The sequence below is a fragment of the Lucilia cuprina genome, chromosome 2 (assembly GCF_022045245.1).
Source record: "Lucilia cuprina isolate Lc7/37 chromosome 2, ASM2204524v1, whole genome shotgun sequence".
Lineage (NCBI taxonomy): Eukaryota > Metazoa > Arthropoda > Insecta > Diptera > Calliphoridae > Lucilia > Lucilia cuprina.
Window position 1 is genome coordinate 52212381 of NC_060950.1, and position 16760 is coordinate 52229140.

Consider the following 16760-nt stretch of genomic DNA (forward strand, 5'->3'; position numbering starts at 1 on the left):
ACTGCTAAGCGCATACAAATGTATAGAAAACACACTTTCTACATCTACGCGCATATACAAAAACAAAAGTGTACTAAGTGCATAGGGCTTGGCCACCCTTGGTTTTAAGGCACTTCACATGATCCCACTTTACGTACAGTGAATCAACTAAGTAATTTGTCTACGTAAATTTTCAAAATTTTAAGAAAAAACTTTATCTGAACAATTATTTTTAGACAATTATTTCTAGAAACAAATCCAAATGTTCCCTTTTATGGGTTCTTACCTAATTCAGACTCTACATACCCAATTTCATATTTCTAGGTTCAATATAATAGACAATTCAAAAAGTAAAAACAAAAAAAAAATACATTAGTGCTGCTCTCGCTCTGCTACTCTTAATCTGCCTTGTTTTTATAAACAAGAGTACAATAACAAAATTTATCGTTTGATTATGATTTTGTTTTTTGCAATTTCTGTCTAAACATGAAAAAATCTCAATTTTAAATTAAATTTTCAGAGGTTGTCTCGGACTTTTGCTCATATCCGGTTTTTATGGGCCGATAAATTGCGATATTTTCGAAAAAATGTCTAACAGAATTATTGAAGATTTTTTATATGTGTTTAATTTTTTATATGTGTTTACATAAAAATACATCCTTGATCTAATGCGACCTGTTTTTTTAATCATTTAAAAAATTGAAGAGTCGTGCTTCTGTAAAATTTTCCATCCGTATTCTCTCTCAATGGTTTCATTGCATATTGCGTTTAGGCGATCCCATCAAAAAAATGTTTACTGGGATGTTATTTTATGTCAACAAAAGTCGCAAAACATAGTTTTTCCTGTTTTCCTTTTCATTTTCTAATAAATTAATTGTATCTTTCAAACCACTGAAGAAATGAAACTGTGACCTGGTTCACACTAGGAAACTTTTGTTGAGAAACTTTTGAGAAAAAATCAATTTCCAAAAAATATTTATTTTTCAATATTTAAAGACATCTTAAAATAAAAATTTAAATGTAATATTTTTTTTTTTTTTTTTTGATTTTTTGTTACTATGTTTGCTTGAGAATTCTACACATTCTTAGACTTAGGTACTTTTTGACAGAGTTTCACTTCTTCAGTGTTTTAAACTAACAATATAAGGATTATTAAAATATTTACAATTACATGATAAACTATTATTATTAGTATTAATAACTAGTTATTATAGATTTTCAAATATTTTCGAAAAAAAAATCGATTTAAATTTTGTGGCAAATTTTGTCAAAAACTACGTATTAATTGACCTGAAACTATAAAGGAAATTATAACAAATTAGCGGGCAACTTAAAAAAATAGAAGTTGCCGATGTTCCAAACTGAAATGAAAATTTGATTTGTTCTAACACGACGTTTCTCAAAATATTTGTCTTAACGTCAACATTAGGTGAGCTGGTAAAGGGACCTTTTTAGGTTCTTGAAACTCCTAAATTATTACAATTTTTTATATTTTTAAATTACACTGTAAGAAAAATATCAACTTTATAAATTATAAAAAACAACAAACACTTGATCTTAATTTAAGGTCGTAGAATCTGATACCACACTCCGTATTTGAAAAATATTGTCTCTGAAGTAAAATTTTGATGTATTAATGAATAAAATTCTTTTGAAATAACTTAATTTGTTGTTCATTTGAAATTCTTAAATTGACGTTTGGACATTTCTAGGTTTATATCTCTTTCCACATAATTTCACTGAAATGATTCTTACTATTTTTGGAAGTTCAATATGGTTTGTATTTTATTTTAATAAGTTCAAAACATACATAAAATGTTCATCAGTAAATATATACTTAAGGTACAATTCATTTTAGTTGGCAAATCTACACCCTATTTTTTCCATCCAAAATAGTCTACCTAGTCTCTAAGCATCTAAGTAAGGCTTAGTTAAAATTTAATTTAAACATTAAGCTTATTTTGTATAGATAGATTTAAAGAAATTTTGTTTTCTTATAATCTTGTTGATGTCAAACTTAATCACTTTTACTAATATTTTTAATCTAATTATGGGCGAAAGTTCCATGATTATAGTTTTTATAACCTTATAAGTAGTTTATGGAAAAAAATAAATATTGGATTATTCTGTAATGTGACAACGTTTATTTAAAATACTTTTTAAAATTTTAATTTATTAATTCAAAATTACAAAGGTCTTTGCTTAACAACTCAGTTTTCAGTGAAGCTTACATTTTTTTCTACACTAAAAATAACCCATGCTCAACTTTACGAAAAAAATTCGTAACTTCTATTTTCGTAATATTTACAAAAATTTCGTGTATAATACGAAATATTATTTAATAAAACCCTTTTCTATTTTTACGAAAGTACGAAAACCTTTCGTAATATTTTTTTCTTAAATTTTAGCGAAATTAAACATAACGATATTAATTATATTATGATTAAATAAAACTACAACATTTTTATAAAATTTAAGAAAAAGTATAATATTATTCTCGAATTATTTTCATAAAAAAATTATAATTCGTGTGGAGAATAATTTTGAACTAAAATTAGAAAATTTATTTTATTGTAAAAAGAACAAAAATGTTTGAAATAATTAATATTTCGTAAATTTTACCATATTTATTTAAAATTCCTTTTTTTCAATTTATGTAAATTATTTTTTTCAAGAATATTTCGTACAATTTCGTATATATTACGAAAGAATTTCGTGGTGAGAAACAACGAACGATTCGTACAATGTACGACATTTTTCGTATATATTAGGCATGGATTTTTTTCAGTGTAGTTATGTTACATCGAAGAATTGGCATATGCTTGTTGTGTAAGCTTGTACTAATAAACACATACATGTTACATATTTATACCCTACACCACTATAGTGGGGAGGGTATTATAAATTTGTGCTGATGTTTGTAACATACAAAAATATTGGTCCAACACCCACCTTAAAGTATACCGATCGATTCAGAATCGTTTTTTGAGTCGATTAAGACATGTCCGTCAGTCTGTCCGGCTGGCTGGCTGTCCATGTAAACCTTGTGCGCAAGGTACAGGCCGCAATTTTCAAGATAATTTGATGAAATTTGGACCAAGCATGTTTTTTGGCACAGGGACGAAGCCTATTGAAAATGGTTGAAATCGGTCTATTATTTCACCTAGCCCCCATACAACCGTACCTCCCGATTTGAACTTTTTATGCCATAATTACGTCAAATATTCTGCTATCTCTTTAAAAATTGGCACAAATAAGTTTTATATAAGTATAAATGACGCTGCAGATTTTCGTAAGGATCGGCCTATATTTGACCCTAGCCCCCATACAAAGCCCCCTTCAAAAAATGACTTAAACGTCTAAAATTGACTTGTAACCATTTGTATCGCAATGAAACTCAACAAAACTAACTGTTATTTAGAAATATATCCTTTTCCCAAATTAACCGAGGATCGGCCCATATTTGACCTATATAAAGCCTCATTTAGAAATTTTAGTTTTTTATCAATAAATTGCTTAAATATTTTGGAATTATTGGTAATATTCAACATAAAACTTTCTTTATAAAAAATAAAAATTACTCATGGTGTAGGGTATTATATGGTCGGCCATGCCCGACTATACTTTCCTACTTGTTTTTTAATTGAACCAGCACTCAGTATTACCCCTACTTATGCGAAGCATTGTGTTGGAACTAGGAAAATAGGATGTGCGAAGGAGGATACAGTAGTATTTGTAGTAGCAGGGAATACTTCTGCAGGAAGTTTATTCCACATACGAACAGTGCGGTTGATGAATAAATTTTCCCTATAATGTGTTGTGCGATCCACTGGCCAGTCCACCACAAATGGGGTTGTTCTTGAAGAAAGACGTGTTACGCCAGAATATGCGGGTATCGGGAACAAGTTCCCTAATTTCAAAGGAACACTTTCCATAGTAGTATCGATAGAACAATGAAATACACCCCACCTTGCGACGGTGCTCCAGTAAATCAATGGAGTTGGATACCCTACTGTCACCGATAAGTACCTTCACCCTCTCCTGTACTCGGTCGAGTAGCTCCAAAATAAACTTCGAAGCTCCGGCCCACACATGAGAGTTGTATTCCATTTTCGGTCGGATATAAGTGATGTTAATAGTAAGAAGATCAGATGGAAGTATGACTTACACCGTTTCAAAAAATCGAGACACTTGAATGCTTCTTTCGACACTTGAAAAATGTGTTTAGTCCAGCGGGATATCACACTGAATTTTCATGCCCAGAACATCAAGAGTTTCTGATTCCTTAGTATTTACAACACGCATATATGTATAAGTGTTAAAAAACAACATTGAGTCTTACGAGCTTTTAAATCGACATTTAGAGATTTTTATCAAGTCCTGATTAAGCGATTCTCTAGAGGGTTTGGTCTATGATTGAATGAATAAGAATGGCAGGATGAATAAGAATGTCATCCGCAAAAGAGTAGATAAGTTGGAAGTTTGACACAGAAGGTCATTTATAAAGATAAGAAATAGGGTAGGGGAAAGAATGGAGCTTTGTGGTACCCCATCTATAACAACTCGTATAGTTCGATCTCTGAAAAAGCTCAAAATAAAGAGAAGTTATTACCGACATCAAATGCAATTAGTTTCGATACATGTTCTTAATTCAACATGATGAAGAGCAAAAGGCTCTTCATTGAATGTATGTACTTTGGAAAATTACGAAAAATTATATATAATTGTATAAAATTAATTGTTTTATTATAAACACATGCCGTTTAACAGGAAACCACTTGTTTAAAATTTGCATAAATTCTTAAATAAATAATAAACGTCAAATTTGTTTTGATCGTCATTTATTCATTCATTGTTTTCACCTCTCATCAGCATCAAGAAACTTTTAATACAAATTATGCGCATTGTTATTTAAATACTAGTGCGCATGTTTTTTTACAAACATGCGCCTTCCTTTTGTTTATTATTGAGAAATTTTGAGAAAAATATCCCGAGAATCTTCTAATAAAGAGAGTGCATTATTATAGAGAAAGGTGTGAAGAAAATATCTGCTCAATTAACCTATTTTCAATAGCTATGTATTTTTTCTCTCTCCCTTTAAGAAGGAAAAAACGCAATATAAAACAAATAAAAATACTTATTTATGACAGAATTGAGTGTTTGTGTGTCTGAATGCGATTAAAAATAATAGAAGAAAAAGTATATATTTAAACAAAACAGACAGTTTTGAAGAATTTTTCAATAGATATCGTGTGTGTATTTATACTTACGAAAATATTTGCTTAAATGGGGGAAAATGCAATTGCGCTCGATTATGGCGTTGAATGATGCGACGATGTTGATGATGATGCGGCTAACTGTAGGAAGTTCTTTGTGAATGTAGTACCACTACTTACACTATCGCCAACAACCACGACAAAGTACAACTGCCCTCCCTGGTTGTTTTGAAAAAAAAAACAAAAAACTTAAACAAAAGAAAAGCTAAAATGGCTGATTTTAAAACGGTTGTTCTTGTTTTTGTTCTTATTGCTGTTGGTCACTAACAACTTGTGCTAGTGGTTGCGGCTATTTTCCTTGATGTTATCTTTGTTGCTGTTGTTTTTGTAGTTGTTGATCTTTTTGTTCGCTTTTACAATAAAAATATACACAGAAAATTGCGTAACACTTTCTTTCAGTGTACTTAATAATGTTTCTTTATTCTGGTGTCCCGTAGGCAGTGCAGCAATAAATACACTTACAATTTCAATCAATCTTCGTTTAGATCAACTCAAATAAATTAAAATCACTTTTTTCGTTTGTTTTCTAGCCTGGTGCAAAAATTGGATTTTATTTTTACATCTTTTTAAATAAACGTATAAATATTTTCTTCTTTCCACTTCAAATTCGTTTAATATTCTATGGTTTCGAATGAAAATATTTCTTCACTTTTTCTCAATATATACAGAAATTTATTTTGGAATTATCACTAAAAATGTTCTTCTGTTCGTTGAAAATTTTAGCTGTGTTATAAAAATAGAACACATTCTTTCAAATTGCAACACTATCAATACAATTAATTTTCGGTTCTTAATTTTATGATCTTTATATTTTATATGGATACCGGAAATAACTTTAGATCATTGTTAAGCATTAGGTGAATCTTTTTAAACTCTACTATTATTAAATATTTATAATAAAAAAAGATATATATATTATATATGTATGTACGTATATATTTTATACTTCAAAAAGAAATATAACAGAAATACTTTTTTACAATACGATTTCTTAATAAATTTATTTTCAATACTATATTTATCTCTTTCACTCGCACTGCAGGTATTGGGCGCGTTAAAAAACGGCACGGATCCTACTATTGATCGTTGCAAACTTTAGCACGCTCGGAGAAAAACTGATTTGAAAAATGTCTGCGATCGTTCGTAAAGCCCAAAAATGTGTGAAAAATCATTAGCATTTTCTTCTATGTGCTCTCAATTCGGCATTTTTTTCTATTTCATATTGAAATTACTCCATCTCGATATTTGTGTTGAAATTTATTTTGATTTTTATGTTCTATAAAATTTGCATCTTCTCGACACGTTGTTGCCACTTTGGCTGTTTTGAAAATATTGCTCAATTTTACGATCAGAAGCGTCTACAGGTGATGTTTTTTATTGCAAAATGCAATTTTTAAAATGAAAAAGATTAAAAAGTATGTATAACAAAGTTTAAAATTCAATTTTATATAAAAAAATTTTTATTTTATTTCAGTTCTAAAAAAATATTTAGGAATATATTATATACATGTATGTACATTGAATTGTAAAACATTATATAAATTCATACAAATTACTGAAAATTAAATATGAGTTAAACGAACTAAAATCGTAACTTTTATTTCATCACCTGCAAACGATTTTTTGTACACACCCATTTAATAAGGTCTTTAAACTCCTAATAATACATATTATGAAATCGAAACTTACATACATATGTACAGTTGCGTTCAAAATAATAGGAGTGAAAATTTGAAAAATGTTGAATATAGTGAAAGATTTAGATTTTTAATTAAATGTTTTTATAATTTATTTATTTAACTTGTTCTATAATTTTTATAATCGTTATTTTAAATATAGAAGCAATTTTTATAAAAAAAATATATTTTTTTTAAATTTATATACAAAATCTATTGTTCAAAATAATAGGAGTATTCGATTTAAGTTCAACTATTTTTAAAATAAGAACAAAAACGAAAGCACTTTCATCCAAAATATTAATAATTAAAGTGTGGCAGTACAACATCAGTCTTTTTTGTAAAGATTTTATTGAGAATTTGGGTATATGAGCCTCCGGAACTTAATGTCTTTCCGACAACGGTTTTGAGGGGCTTGATGACACATGTCGTTTCAGATTATCAAAAAATATGCAGTTATTTATTCAGAAAGCCTTAAAAAATGTTATACGCAAGGTCTTTTAACATTTTGCTTTAGAATCAGTTAGTCGATAACCAAGTAATGGCCTACTTCATATGGAACGAGCTTCCACCAATTTCGAATCAAAAATGTTGTCATATGACAACACCGCCATTTTATCAAATTTGTTTATTGGGAATATAAGGGCATATCTTGGGCTAATATGTGTACCTTCAACATGTACCTTCAACGATACCATTTTACAATTTATTAGACTATACCCTTTTTGTCAAGACCCATCATTAATCATTCCTATTATACGACTTCCTTGAAAGTTGGTTAGAGCTTAATATTTTTCGATTAATGGACTTCCAATATATTTTCTGAATTCATTTAGATTTAAAAATATAATTTGTTGTCGTATTCATGCATTAAAAATTCATCCATTTATGAAATGTGTTACTTGGCAAACTATATGCTTTATGGTCTGAAATTATTTTTTTTAAAGATTCGTTTAAAAATTAATCTGAACGAAATGAATATTAATCACGAAGTTTAATAACTAAAACTTGGCTTAGTTTCACTAATTTGTGGCGCCCTAATGGGATTAATTAAAAAAATGATAAGCGTTTATGGGAAGCTCTTATAATTTTTAAATGAAATGTTTATTTTTTATGAAAGATTTTAAAATATTTGACTTCCTAAAGTATTCAAAAAGTATTTTAATGAAATTACCATGACAATTTTCATATTTTATTCGCGATAATTTTATAATTTCCAAGATATTTGAACAGATTTCATTTTCGTCAATTCTGACATTTTTCAGGATTTTAAATGAAATAATTGTGAACTGAGCTCAAAATCATCTAAATATAACAGTTGTATATCACAATTTTAATATTTACTACGAATAAAGGAAATTTATCTAACTTAGGTTAGATTATATACGGCACTCCTATTTTTTTGAACAGTCGTATTCGGATATGGATTTCTAAAAAAGTGAATACCAAGAGAACTACTGAACCTTTTTACAAAATATGATTTGTTTTGTATTTAAAACACTTAACAAATAAATATCGTGAAAAAATATTTAATTTCTTTAAATCTTGCCTTTTTAAATTAAGCTGCACAATTATTTTTCAGTCTCACTCCTATTTTTTTTGAACACAGCTGTATGTATGCATGTAAATAAATTAATGTAAATTTTAAACTGTTTCTTAACCTGTTAACAATAAAATCTTATAAAATTTTAAAAATACGGTACTTTTACCAAAATTACAACAAAAATTGCATTTAATTAAAACCATATTATAAGAATTATTTGTTAATACTAGTATATACACAAATTTTATATGTTTCCGCGCAGGTCCAACTGTATATCTGTTCCTTCAGGTGGATTCGTATTATTATTGGGCGGAACTAAACTTGTATTATCATTATTATTTTGCATAGCCGGAGTTGCCTGTGTCGCTGCCATTACTAAACGACTTCCTCTAGCATCTCGTGGTACTAATGGTGCTGGACTTGCTCTTTCAATAAAGGGAACTACGGTAACATTACCGTTTTGTAGCAAAGCCAATTGATGAACTCTAATTGCAGGATAAAAAATTTGTGACACGACCACATTGAGCACAGTAAATAACCAACAAAACTGTATGATAATCTGCAAGTATAAAATAAATTTAGCATTATCAAATTCAAAAGTTTGTTTGTATATTTTTCTCTTAAATTTACCTTCATAATTGTTTGTCTTAATAAATTTTTATACGATTGTTGTTATGTAAAGCCACTACAGAACTATACAATAATATCAGTTGCAATCCTCCTTTTATTAAACTTTAATATTTTTTGTGAATTACTTTCATAAAATTTAAACCGAATAAACTTGTCGGCTGGCAATTTTACTAAACAAGAATTTTCAGTGAACGTCTTAAATAAAATAATTTTAAACAAATTAAAAATGTAATAACATTTATTAAATTCATAATTTAAAAGTCTCTTTATTTGTAATACAATTAAAAGTGGAAAGTAAAAGTTTTTCGAATTTAAAATAACATTTATTTAAATATGGTTTTAGAAAGTATGTATGTATGGAAAGTTATCCCTCCCAAAATTGACATTGCTTTTTTAATGATGATTTTAATAATATTTTGAATGTAGTATTTCGAGTAGAGCGATGTTGTTACCATATTTCTGAAATTATTAAAGTAGTCAAAATTCCTTAAGAGTTATATTTGATTATAAACAGAAATGAATACCAAACCTGAATGAAAGGATTAGGAAAGCGTATGCTGATACGTACTCATGTCAACAACTTAAGACTTAAACCTCAACTTATATATTGAATATACAAAGGTACAGTTAGACCAATTCTGGCGCATGGTTCTATTGTCTTGTGGCCAATAATGAACACACGTAGCCATGCAACATTTACTGAGATATTAAGTATAGCAATGGCACTAAGTATATCAAGAGATCATAGAATCTTAGGAACGTAAATTAGACTTAATCAAAATAGTCAGCTAAAAGTTAATGAAACCGGACATAAGTATAATATGATATCTCAGATGTGTTGGGATAGGAATATTACTACAATCATAACTTTTAGGGGAAACTGGTAAGTAATAATTTAAGAAGGGTTTGAGGTATACACGGATGACACAAAGAAGGAAAATGGGACAAATGAGAAAATGTGAACTAAGATGACACTTGCCGTTGGCACAATAAGAAGCAGGAGGATACATTCCACTTTTTCTTTTAGAGTCTTGAGGAGCTTACAGGAAGCAGTATAATGAAGATAATAAAGTACATAAAACTTGCTAAACTATACGAAAGACAGCAATTGAAGGGTATCATTATGACAGAGAAGGCTATGGCATAGTACAATCCTAACACAGTGGCCCTCTGTAAACCTAACATATCTCTTCGCATTGTATGTCATTATGTATAGCAAGGTGTCCTCAAGGAGTATATAACGGATGCCTATTTAGAACTTTTTCGACACGATATTGATTAGACTGATAAGTGCATATAGTAGTACATTCAGCAAAACTGAAGCGGTTTCAAAGAAAAATTTTTATTCTCTTCACACAAACGAGCTCTGAGAGAATAAAACAAACTTGTGAGAACTAAACGCACTCACTAAACATCAAATTTTCTTCGCAAAATTGGAAGGATATTACCACTTATTAGTTTTTCTTATCACTTAAACTTAATGATTATTATTTTTTTCAACACTTTTCATTTATTTAAAACCCCGAAAATAATTTATATTTTACAAAAAAAAAAAAAATAATTTTTATTCTTTGACATTTTATTTTAATTAAAATTGAAAAATGAAAAGCTGTACATTTTAATATTGAAAATTAAAAAAGTGTTTTACATACTTCTTTTAATTCAACAAAAAAAAAAAAAAATAAAAAGACGTGTTTATAATATGTTTTGAGATATATTTTATCTTTTTTCAAAAAAATAAATAACTAATATTTTCATTCACTGCCATATAAAATTTAATTAATAACTCACAAAGAATAACGTCCAAAAAATACATATTTTATTTAGTAACTTTTGAACAACTGTGTTTATTATGTGCTTTTACTAATACATTCTCACCAGTTAGGTCTTTGACAGGGGACTTACTGCGGGTCCACACTAGGAAACTTTTTTTTGGGATACTTTTGATTTTGCATGAGAGAGAAAGAGAAGGAATATCATTCATCTCTCTCACGGTACGGAGTTTCCCGTACTCGGAAACTTGTTTTGTTTTGTTATTCTTCTCATTCGTACAACAACAAATCAATGCAATTAATACGTAGGAAAACTTTAAAAGAGGAAACTTCAAAGAGAATTAAGAAAAAGTTTCTCTACGAAAGTTTCCTAGTGTGGACCGGCACTTAGGTGCTTGGCAAGTAGTTTCGCCTATATACTACTATACGGTTAAGTGGCTAAACAGATAGGAAAAGATCCTTAAGCTTATTTTCAGTCGGTGACAGAAGATATATGTATATATATATATATGCCAAGACTTTCAAGTTTTCGGACTGCTCATTGGCATGCTGTAAATCATGGTACCAACTGTTTTATTATCAGTTTGGATATTTCCTCGGTTCCAGTCGATGGATTACTTGGCGTTGTTGATGATATCTGCAACTTAAGCAGAACTGCAGGGTACAAGTCTGGAGGGTTGTGAGTTTGGGAACGAAGCATCGTTCATTATAACTTGTATCTCTCCCCAATTGCCAGCAAAAGACACACAATCACCACCAGAGTCGGAAATGTGTATGTATACAATAATCAACTCAGAATCACTTTTGGTATCCCGAATTAATTAGATAAAGCCGAACTATCTTCAGTTTTCATATTTCTGGAAACTCAAACTTTCCTTTTTTAATTAAAAATATGCACTCATTCAAGATATATTAATTCATATATATATATATATATATATAATATATATATATATATATATATATATATATATATATATATATATATATATATATATATATATATAATATATATATATATATATATATATATATAATATAATATATATAATATATATATATATATATAATATATATATATATAATAATATATATATATTATATATATATATATATATATATATATATATATATATATATATATATATATATATATATATATATATATATATATATATATATATATATATATATTATATATATATTAATTCAAGATATATTAATTCCAGATATATAAAATTAATATACCTTGGCACTCATTATTGAATAATAAAAAATTTATTACATTTAAAAGCAAGTTAGAAGTTAAAGTCGGGCGAGGCCGACCATATAATACCCTACACCTGTATACGATTAAATTGTAATTTAGTTTTCATAATAAAGCATTTAAATTGAATTGCACCTTGCCTTAGATATACATAAGATATTTATTGTTTAATAAAACTGTGTATATTTATGTAAAATTTTGATGCGGGCTTTTTATAGGGGCTAGGGTCAAATGAGGCCCGATAATTATATAGTTCCTCAGGGTCATCAAGGCTAGTATAGAACTTGGTTTTGCAGCATTTTGTCGAGATACGAGTATATTAAACGTAATTATGAACTTAAAATCCCTATTTGGCGGGTTCAGGTGAATCTCTATTTGTATGGGGTCTAGGTGAAATAATGGACCGATGTTAAATATTTTCGTCTACAGTACCATAAAAGATCATGTGCCAAATTTCATTGCATTATCTCCAAAATTGCGACCTGTAGTTTGATTACAAGCTCTATTGTTGGGTACAGTTGTATGGGGGCCAGGTGAAATAATGGACCGATGTTAACTATTTTCAATAGGGTTCGTCCCTGGGAAAATATAATATCACGTTCATTGAATTATCTTCAAAATTGCGACCTGTAGTTCGATTACAAGGTTAACATGGACGGACAGACGGACGGGCATAGCTAAATCGACTCAGAAAATGATTCTGATGATGACCAATATTATTGTGCGTTACAAACATCAGCATGAACCCAATATACCCTCCCCACTAAACTGGAATTGACAGCACCCAATTAAGGTGCAACTCTTGTTTGGGCTGTTGTGATCAAAACTTTGTCGCCCCAAGCTGCTTACAACAACGGCGAGATTGCACTCCGGAGACAATATTGCAGTTTAACTACAATGACCACCAGAATTATCGATGGGGACATTGCTTAGATTCTTACTCCAGACACCAAAATCTTGAAATTGAAGGTATTGCAGTTAGATCGGGAGAAAATTGAGCCAGGGCTCTGAACTGTTTTCATTCCGCCTGACCTGGGGGGTTACTCTGTAACTCGATTCGAATGAAATACATTTCGAATTTGTATGTTAAATACATTGTGTTTCGAAAACTTTTTCTTTCGAATCGAAATAAGACGCTTCTTAGTAAAAGCGATGAAAGAGATAACGTCCTAAATTCTAACCCAGACAATCCAAGAGTAGCTCAGCTAAACTTAGAATTCAGAAGCAGCATTAACGTTCAGTGGTTGTAATGCTGCTTCAGTGGGGTCACCTTCGCTCAGTAATGTCCAATGGAGAAACATTCAAAGCTGACATGTAACGGGCTGTCTGCAAATAACCTCTGAGGACCTTAGTCTCATCAACACAATGAAACTAAAGTGCTCCCAATTAAAGTACTTAATGTTATTTTGACAAAACAGTTTCTCCTGGCATTTCATCGAAAAACGTCATTACACTGTTGGATGCTCAACGCGAAGTGTTGCCCATAGCAGACATAGAAGAAAACCTGACGCGGAAAATAAGAGTAGTTCTGGCAAAACTAAGATCGGAATGGTGCAACATGCTTAGTGCCTACTGGTCACGCATAGATCTACCGTTCGCACATACACAAGTATGTTTGTTTTTTAAACGAACTAATTAAGTACCAAATCTTTTAATATTGATTATATCAATTTATTATTCAAATTAGTTTTATTGAAATCTCGATGGAGGAAATTATTTCTACGTATTGTGTTTTGGGGGTTTAGATGTGATTTTATATATTTCATGTATTATTATGTATGAATGAGTATAGTAAGTATATTTTGTATGTATGCAAGTGTTTTTTGTAATAATTGTTTAACTTTATTTCAAATACAAATTAATAATTGTGACCTAGTTGAAAGAAATTAATTAATTAATTTTCCAATTATATACAATTGGTAAAGATTTTCTTTCATTTTATCATTATCTCAAGTTTTCTTTTGTTTAATTTTATGTATAGTACCAGATTAAATAAATAAGTATATTTTGGTTTTATGTTTACAGTTTCGTTTTTTGGATCATTAATAAAGATAATTTAATATTTATATAATTTATTATAACCATCCGTGTCTATCTGTAAATGTCGGTCCATCTGCCTTTTTTGAGTTAAATATGTTGGCATGTGTATCAAGTGCTATCTAAATATTAAATTATTATTATATATTTTAAACAAAAATTACATATTTTTGTTAGAGAATTGATTGTTTGAAGAATGTTTAATTTTGGGTGAGTAGTGAGTTAGTGAATGAATTTATGATTGTTAGATTGATTGAATCATAGATTTTTAGTTGTGATTATAATTAGAGCGCTACAAAAATATTGGTTTTTAAGCATAAGTTTTTTGTTTGTGTGGTGTGTGAGTGTGATTAGATATATAAAATAGAGTTCCTTCTAATCTAATAGAAATTAACTTATAATGTTTCTCCGTTCAATAAATTATAATATAAAAATTTATATGTATGTAAATAAATTGAAAGTGAAATTGTTACATTGCTTGATTAGAATTGAATTAAACATTAATAAAATAAGAAAAAACGATTATGCGTTTTTTTGGATCGATGGACAATGCTTCTTAACTTGATGTTATACAATAATATCATGTTGCACTGGCAGTTGAATTGACATTAATATTTGTTGGAGATGCATTTAAATTACTTGTTGCAGATGTTGCTGCAATGTTAGCGGTGGTGTTGTTGGTTGTTGCTTCTATACCAGCAGAAGCGTTTAAATTATTGTAATCAACTGTGGTTGAAGTCACCAAATTACTTTCATCTACAGCTGCTGCAGCACCGACTCCAGCCGTTACAGTCAAAGAGGAAGCTGTAGTACTAATTTTATCAGTGGCAGGTGAAGCTGATAGTGGTGCTACTGCAACCACATTATTATTATCACCAACAAGTCCACTGTGAGAGGCAACTGAGTTGGCATTATCTGTTATTGGTTGACCTGCTGTGCATGTTGATGATGTAGAGCTTATATTGAGTTGAATAACAGAATTATTGTTGGCATTTTCAATTGAAGCTCCCGAAAGAGAAAGCTCATCGGCCGAATCGTCAGCAGATAAATCGGTTTGTACGCCTTTCTCCTCCAGTAAATGGTCATTGAAACGTATTGGTCGATTATATGAACCAAACTGCTTGGATATCTGTAACAACTCACGTAATGTTTGGTTCTCCAAACGCAAACGAGTTATTACATGGATGTCATGTTCATCATCTATGTTGGCCGCCCTCTGCATTACGGCTGCCATTTCATTGATTTTCTCCCTTTGTTCACGTATGATTTTCCACAGTTTATCATTGTAAACCTCTTTGAAGTTAAGTTTGCTCTCCAGAACTTTGCTATTAGTATGTTCTCTATATTTTTGCATTATCAGTTCCATGGCTCGCTCGTAGTCTTCAATGCAGACTTTTAGCTCACGATTTTCTTTTAAAATTTCTGAACTATTGGCATTTTGTTGCTGTATGCGATTGACCATATCGACGTTGGACTTATTATTGGCAATTCGATTCAATGAGTCCATGTCGTCTTGAAACTGTCGAAGACTTTCAACAAAACGATTATTACCTTCGGCCTCTTCTAAAAGTGCACTGCTTAGGGCGTCTAATTCTTTGACACGACTAGCCATTTTTTGTGCATCCATAATAATTTGTCCAACCGTTATGTTGGCCATGATTACTGCTGCTAATACTTTGTTTCGTTTTAACAATTTATTTACCCGAATTCACTCTCTCTTTTGGCTATATTTGGTGGTCGAGTTTTAATTTTAGCTGCGCTCAATTTTATTTGTGGCAAAATTTTGTTAAGAATTGTAAACGAAATTTCATCAAATTATTAATTTTCTATTTTCAAGGGAACAAAAGAAACTTGCACTGACAGTTCATTATTTCTGACATTTCCCTGCTAGCTCAAAGATCTGTGCCGTTTAAGAGTAACGGCGTTTTTCACTAAAAATAACGACGGCTATTTAAAATCGTCTATAAGCCGGATAAGTTTTTATCAGACTGTTTTTAAATTAAAAAGCATCTAATAACCGTTACTAAAAAAATTGATTCCGTACACGGTTTATCAACGTCTATGGACATATGCGGAGAGAACAAAGAAACTCTTGTACATTCTAAGGAACTTTATTCTGAAAATTAATTAAATTATTTATGAATGGACATCTGATATTCTGGCCATTGGGAGCTAGATTTATAAATATGTGGTCAAATTTTAAAAAAATAACGTTTACACAGTGATCGTGATACAGTTGTTTAACGAATACTCGACATATAAGAATCGGGCAATTTTTTTTATTGAATACCTTATATTACGTATAAAAATATTACAAAAAGAGCAATAAATTTTCGTTATTATCCAAAATTCATTCAAAATTAAGGAATACATAAATTTCACGGAAGTATTCAAAATTTCACAAATGAGAATTAAACTCATAATAAATTGCTAATTTTAATAAGAAAACATTTCATTTATTTAACTTAATAAATACTTCTCTATAATTTGGTTTGTTTCTAATTTTAACAAAAAAAATATATATATTTTTAAACTACGGAAAACATGGTGACAACATTATAAACAAAGCTCTGAAAGAAT

At 29.6% G+C, this 16760-nt stretch overlaps 3 protein-coding genes and 1 long non-coding RNA gene across 7 annotated transcripts in view; 1 reads left to right on the forward strand and 3 right to left on the reverse strand.

Moving 5' to 3' along the window:
* LOC111687875 (putative leucine-rich repeat-containing protein DDB_G0290503) overlaps positions 1 to 6366 on the reverse strand; it is a 31865-nt gene extending 25499 nt beyond the window's left edge. For 2 of the 4 annotated variants that reach the window (XM_046946571.1, XM_046946567.1), the window contains exon 1: positions 5250 to 6366. The gene's annotated coding sequence lies outside the window, so the exon portion shown is untranslated. The remainder of the gene's footprint in view (positions 1 to 5249) is intronic. The other 2 variants (XM_046946578.1, XM_046946576.1) reach the window with 1 other exon arrangement.
* A 43-nt stretch (positions 6367 to 6409) lies between these two features.
* Positions 6410 to 8867, forward strand: LOC124418869. Its single transcript, XR_006940271.1, has 3 exons — positions 6410 to 6670; positions 6730 to 6764; positions 8737 to 8867. It is a non-coding gene; the product is annotated as an uncharacterized LOC124418869 (long non-coding RNA).
* LOC124418868 lies at positions 8635 to 9223 on the reverse strand. Its single transcript, XM_046946589.1, has 2 exons — positions 9105 to 9223; positions 8635 to 9033 (listed from the first exon to the last, which is right to left on the reverse strand). The coding sequence occupies exons 1-2, from the start codon at positions 9108 to 9110 to the stop codon at positions 8719 to 8721; spliced, it is 321 nt and encodes a 106-aa protein (XP_046802545.1). The 5' UTR covers positions 9111 to 9223; the 3' UTR covers positions 8635 to 8718.
* Positions 9224 to 13792: 4569 nt separating this feature from the next.
* LOC111676617 (FGFR1 oncogene partner 2 homolog) lies at positions 13793 to 16069 on the reverse strand. Its single transcript, XM_023437580.2, has one exon. The coding sequence runs from the start codon at positions 15835 to 15837 to the stop codon at positions 14761 to 14763; it is 1077 nt and encodes a 358-aa protein (XP_023293348.2). The 5' UTR covers positions 15838 to 16069; the 3' UTR covers positions 13793 to 14760.
* Between the last annotated feature and the right edge of the window lie 691 nt (positions 16070 to 16760).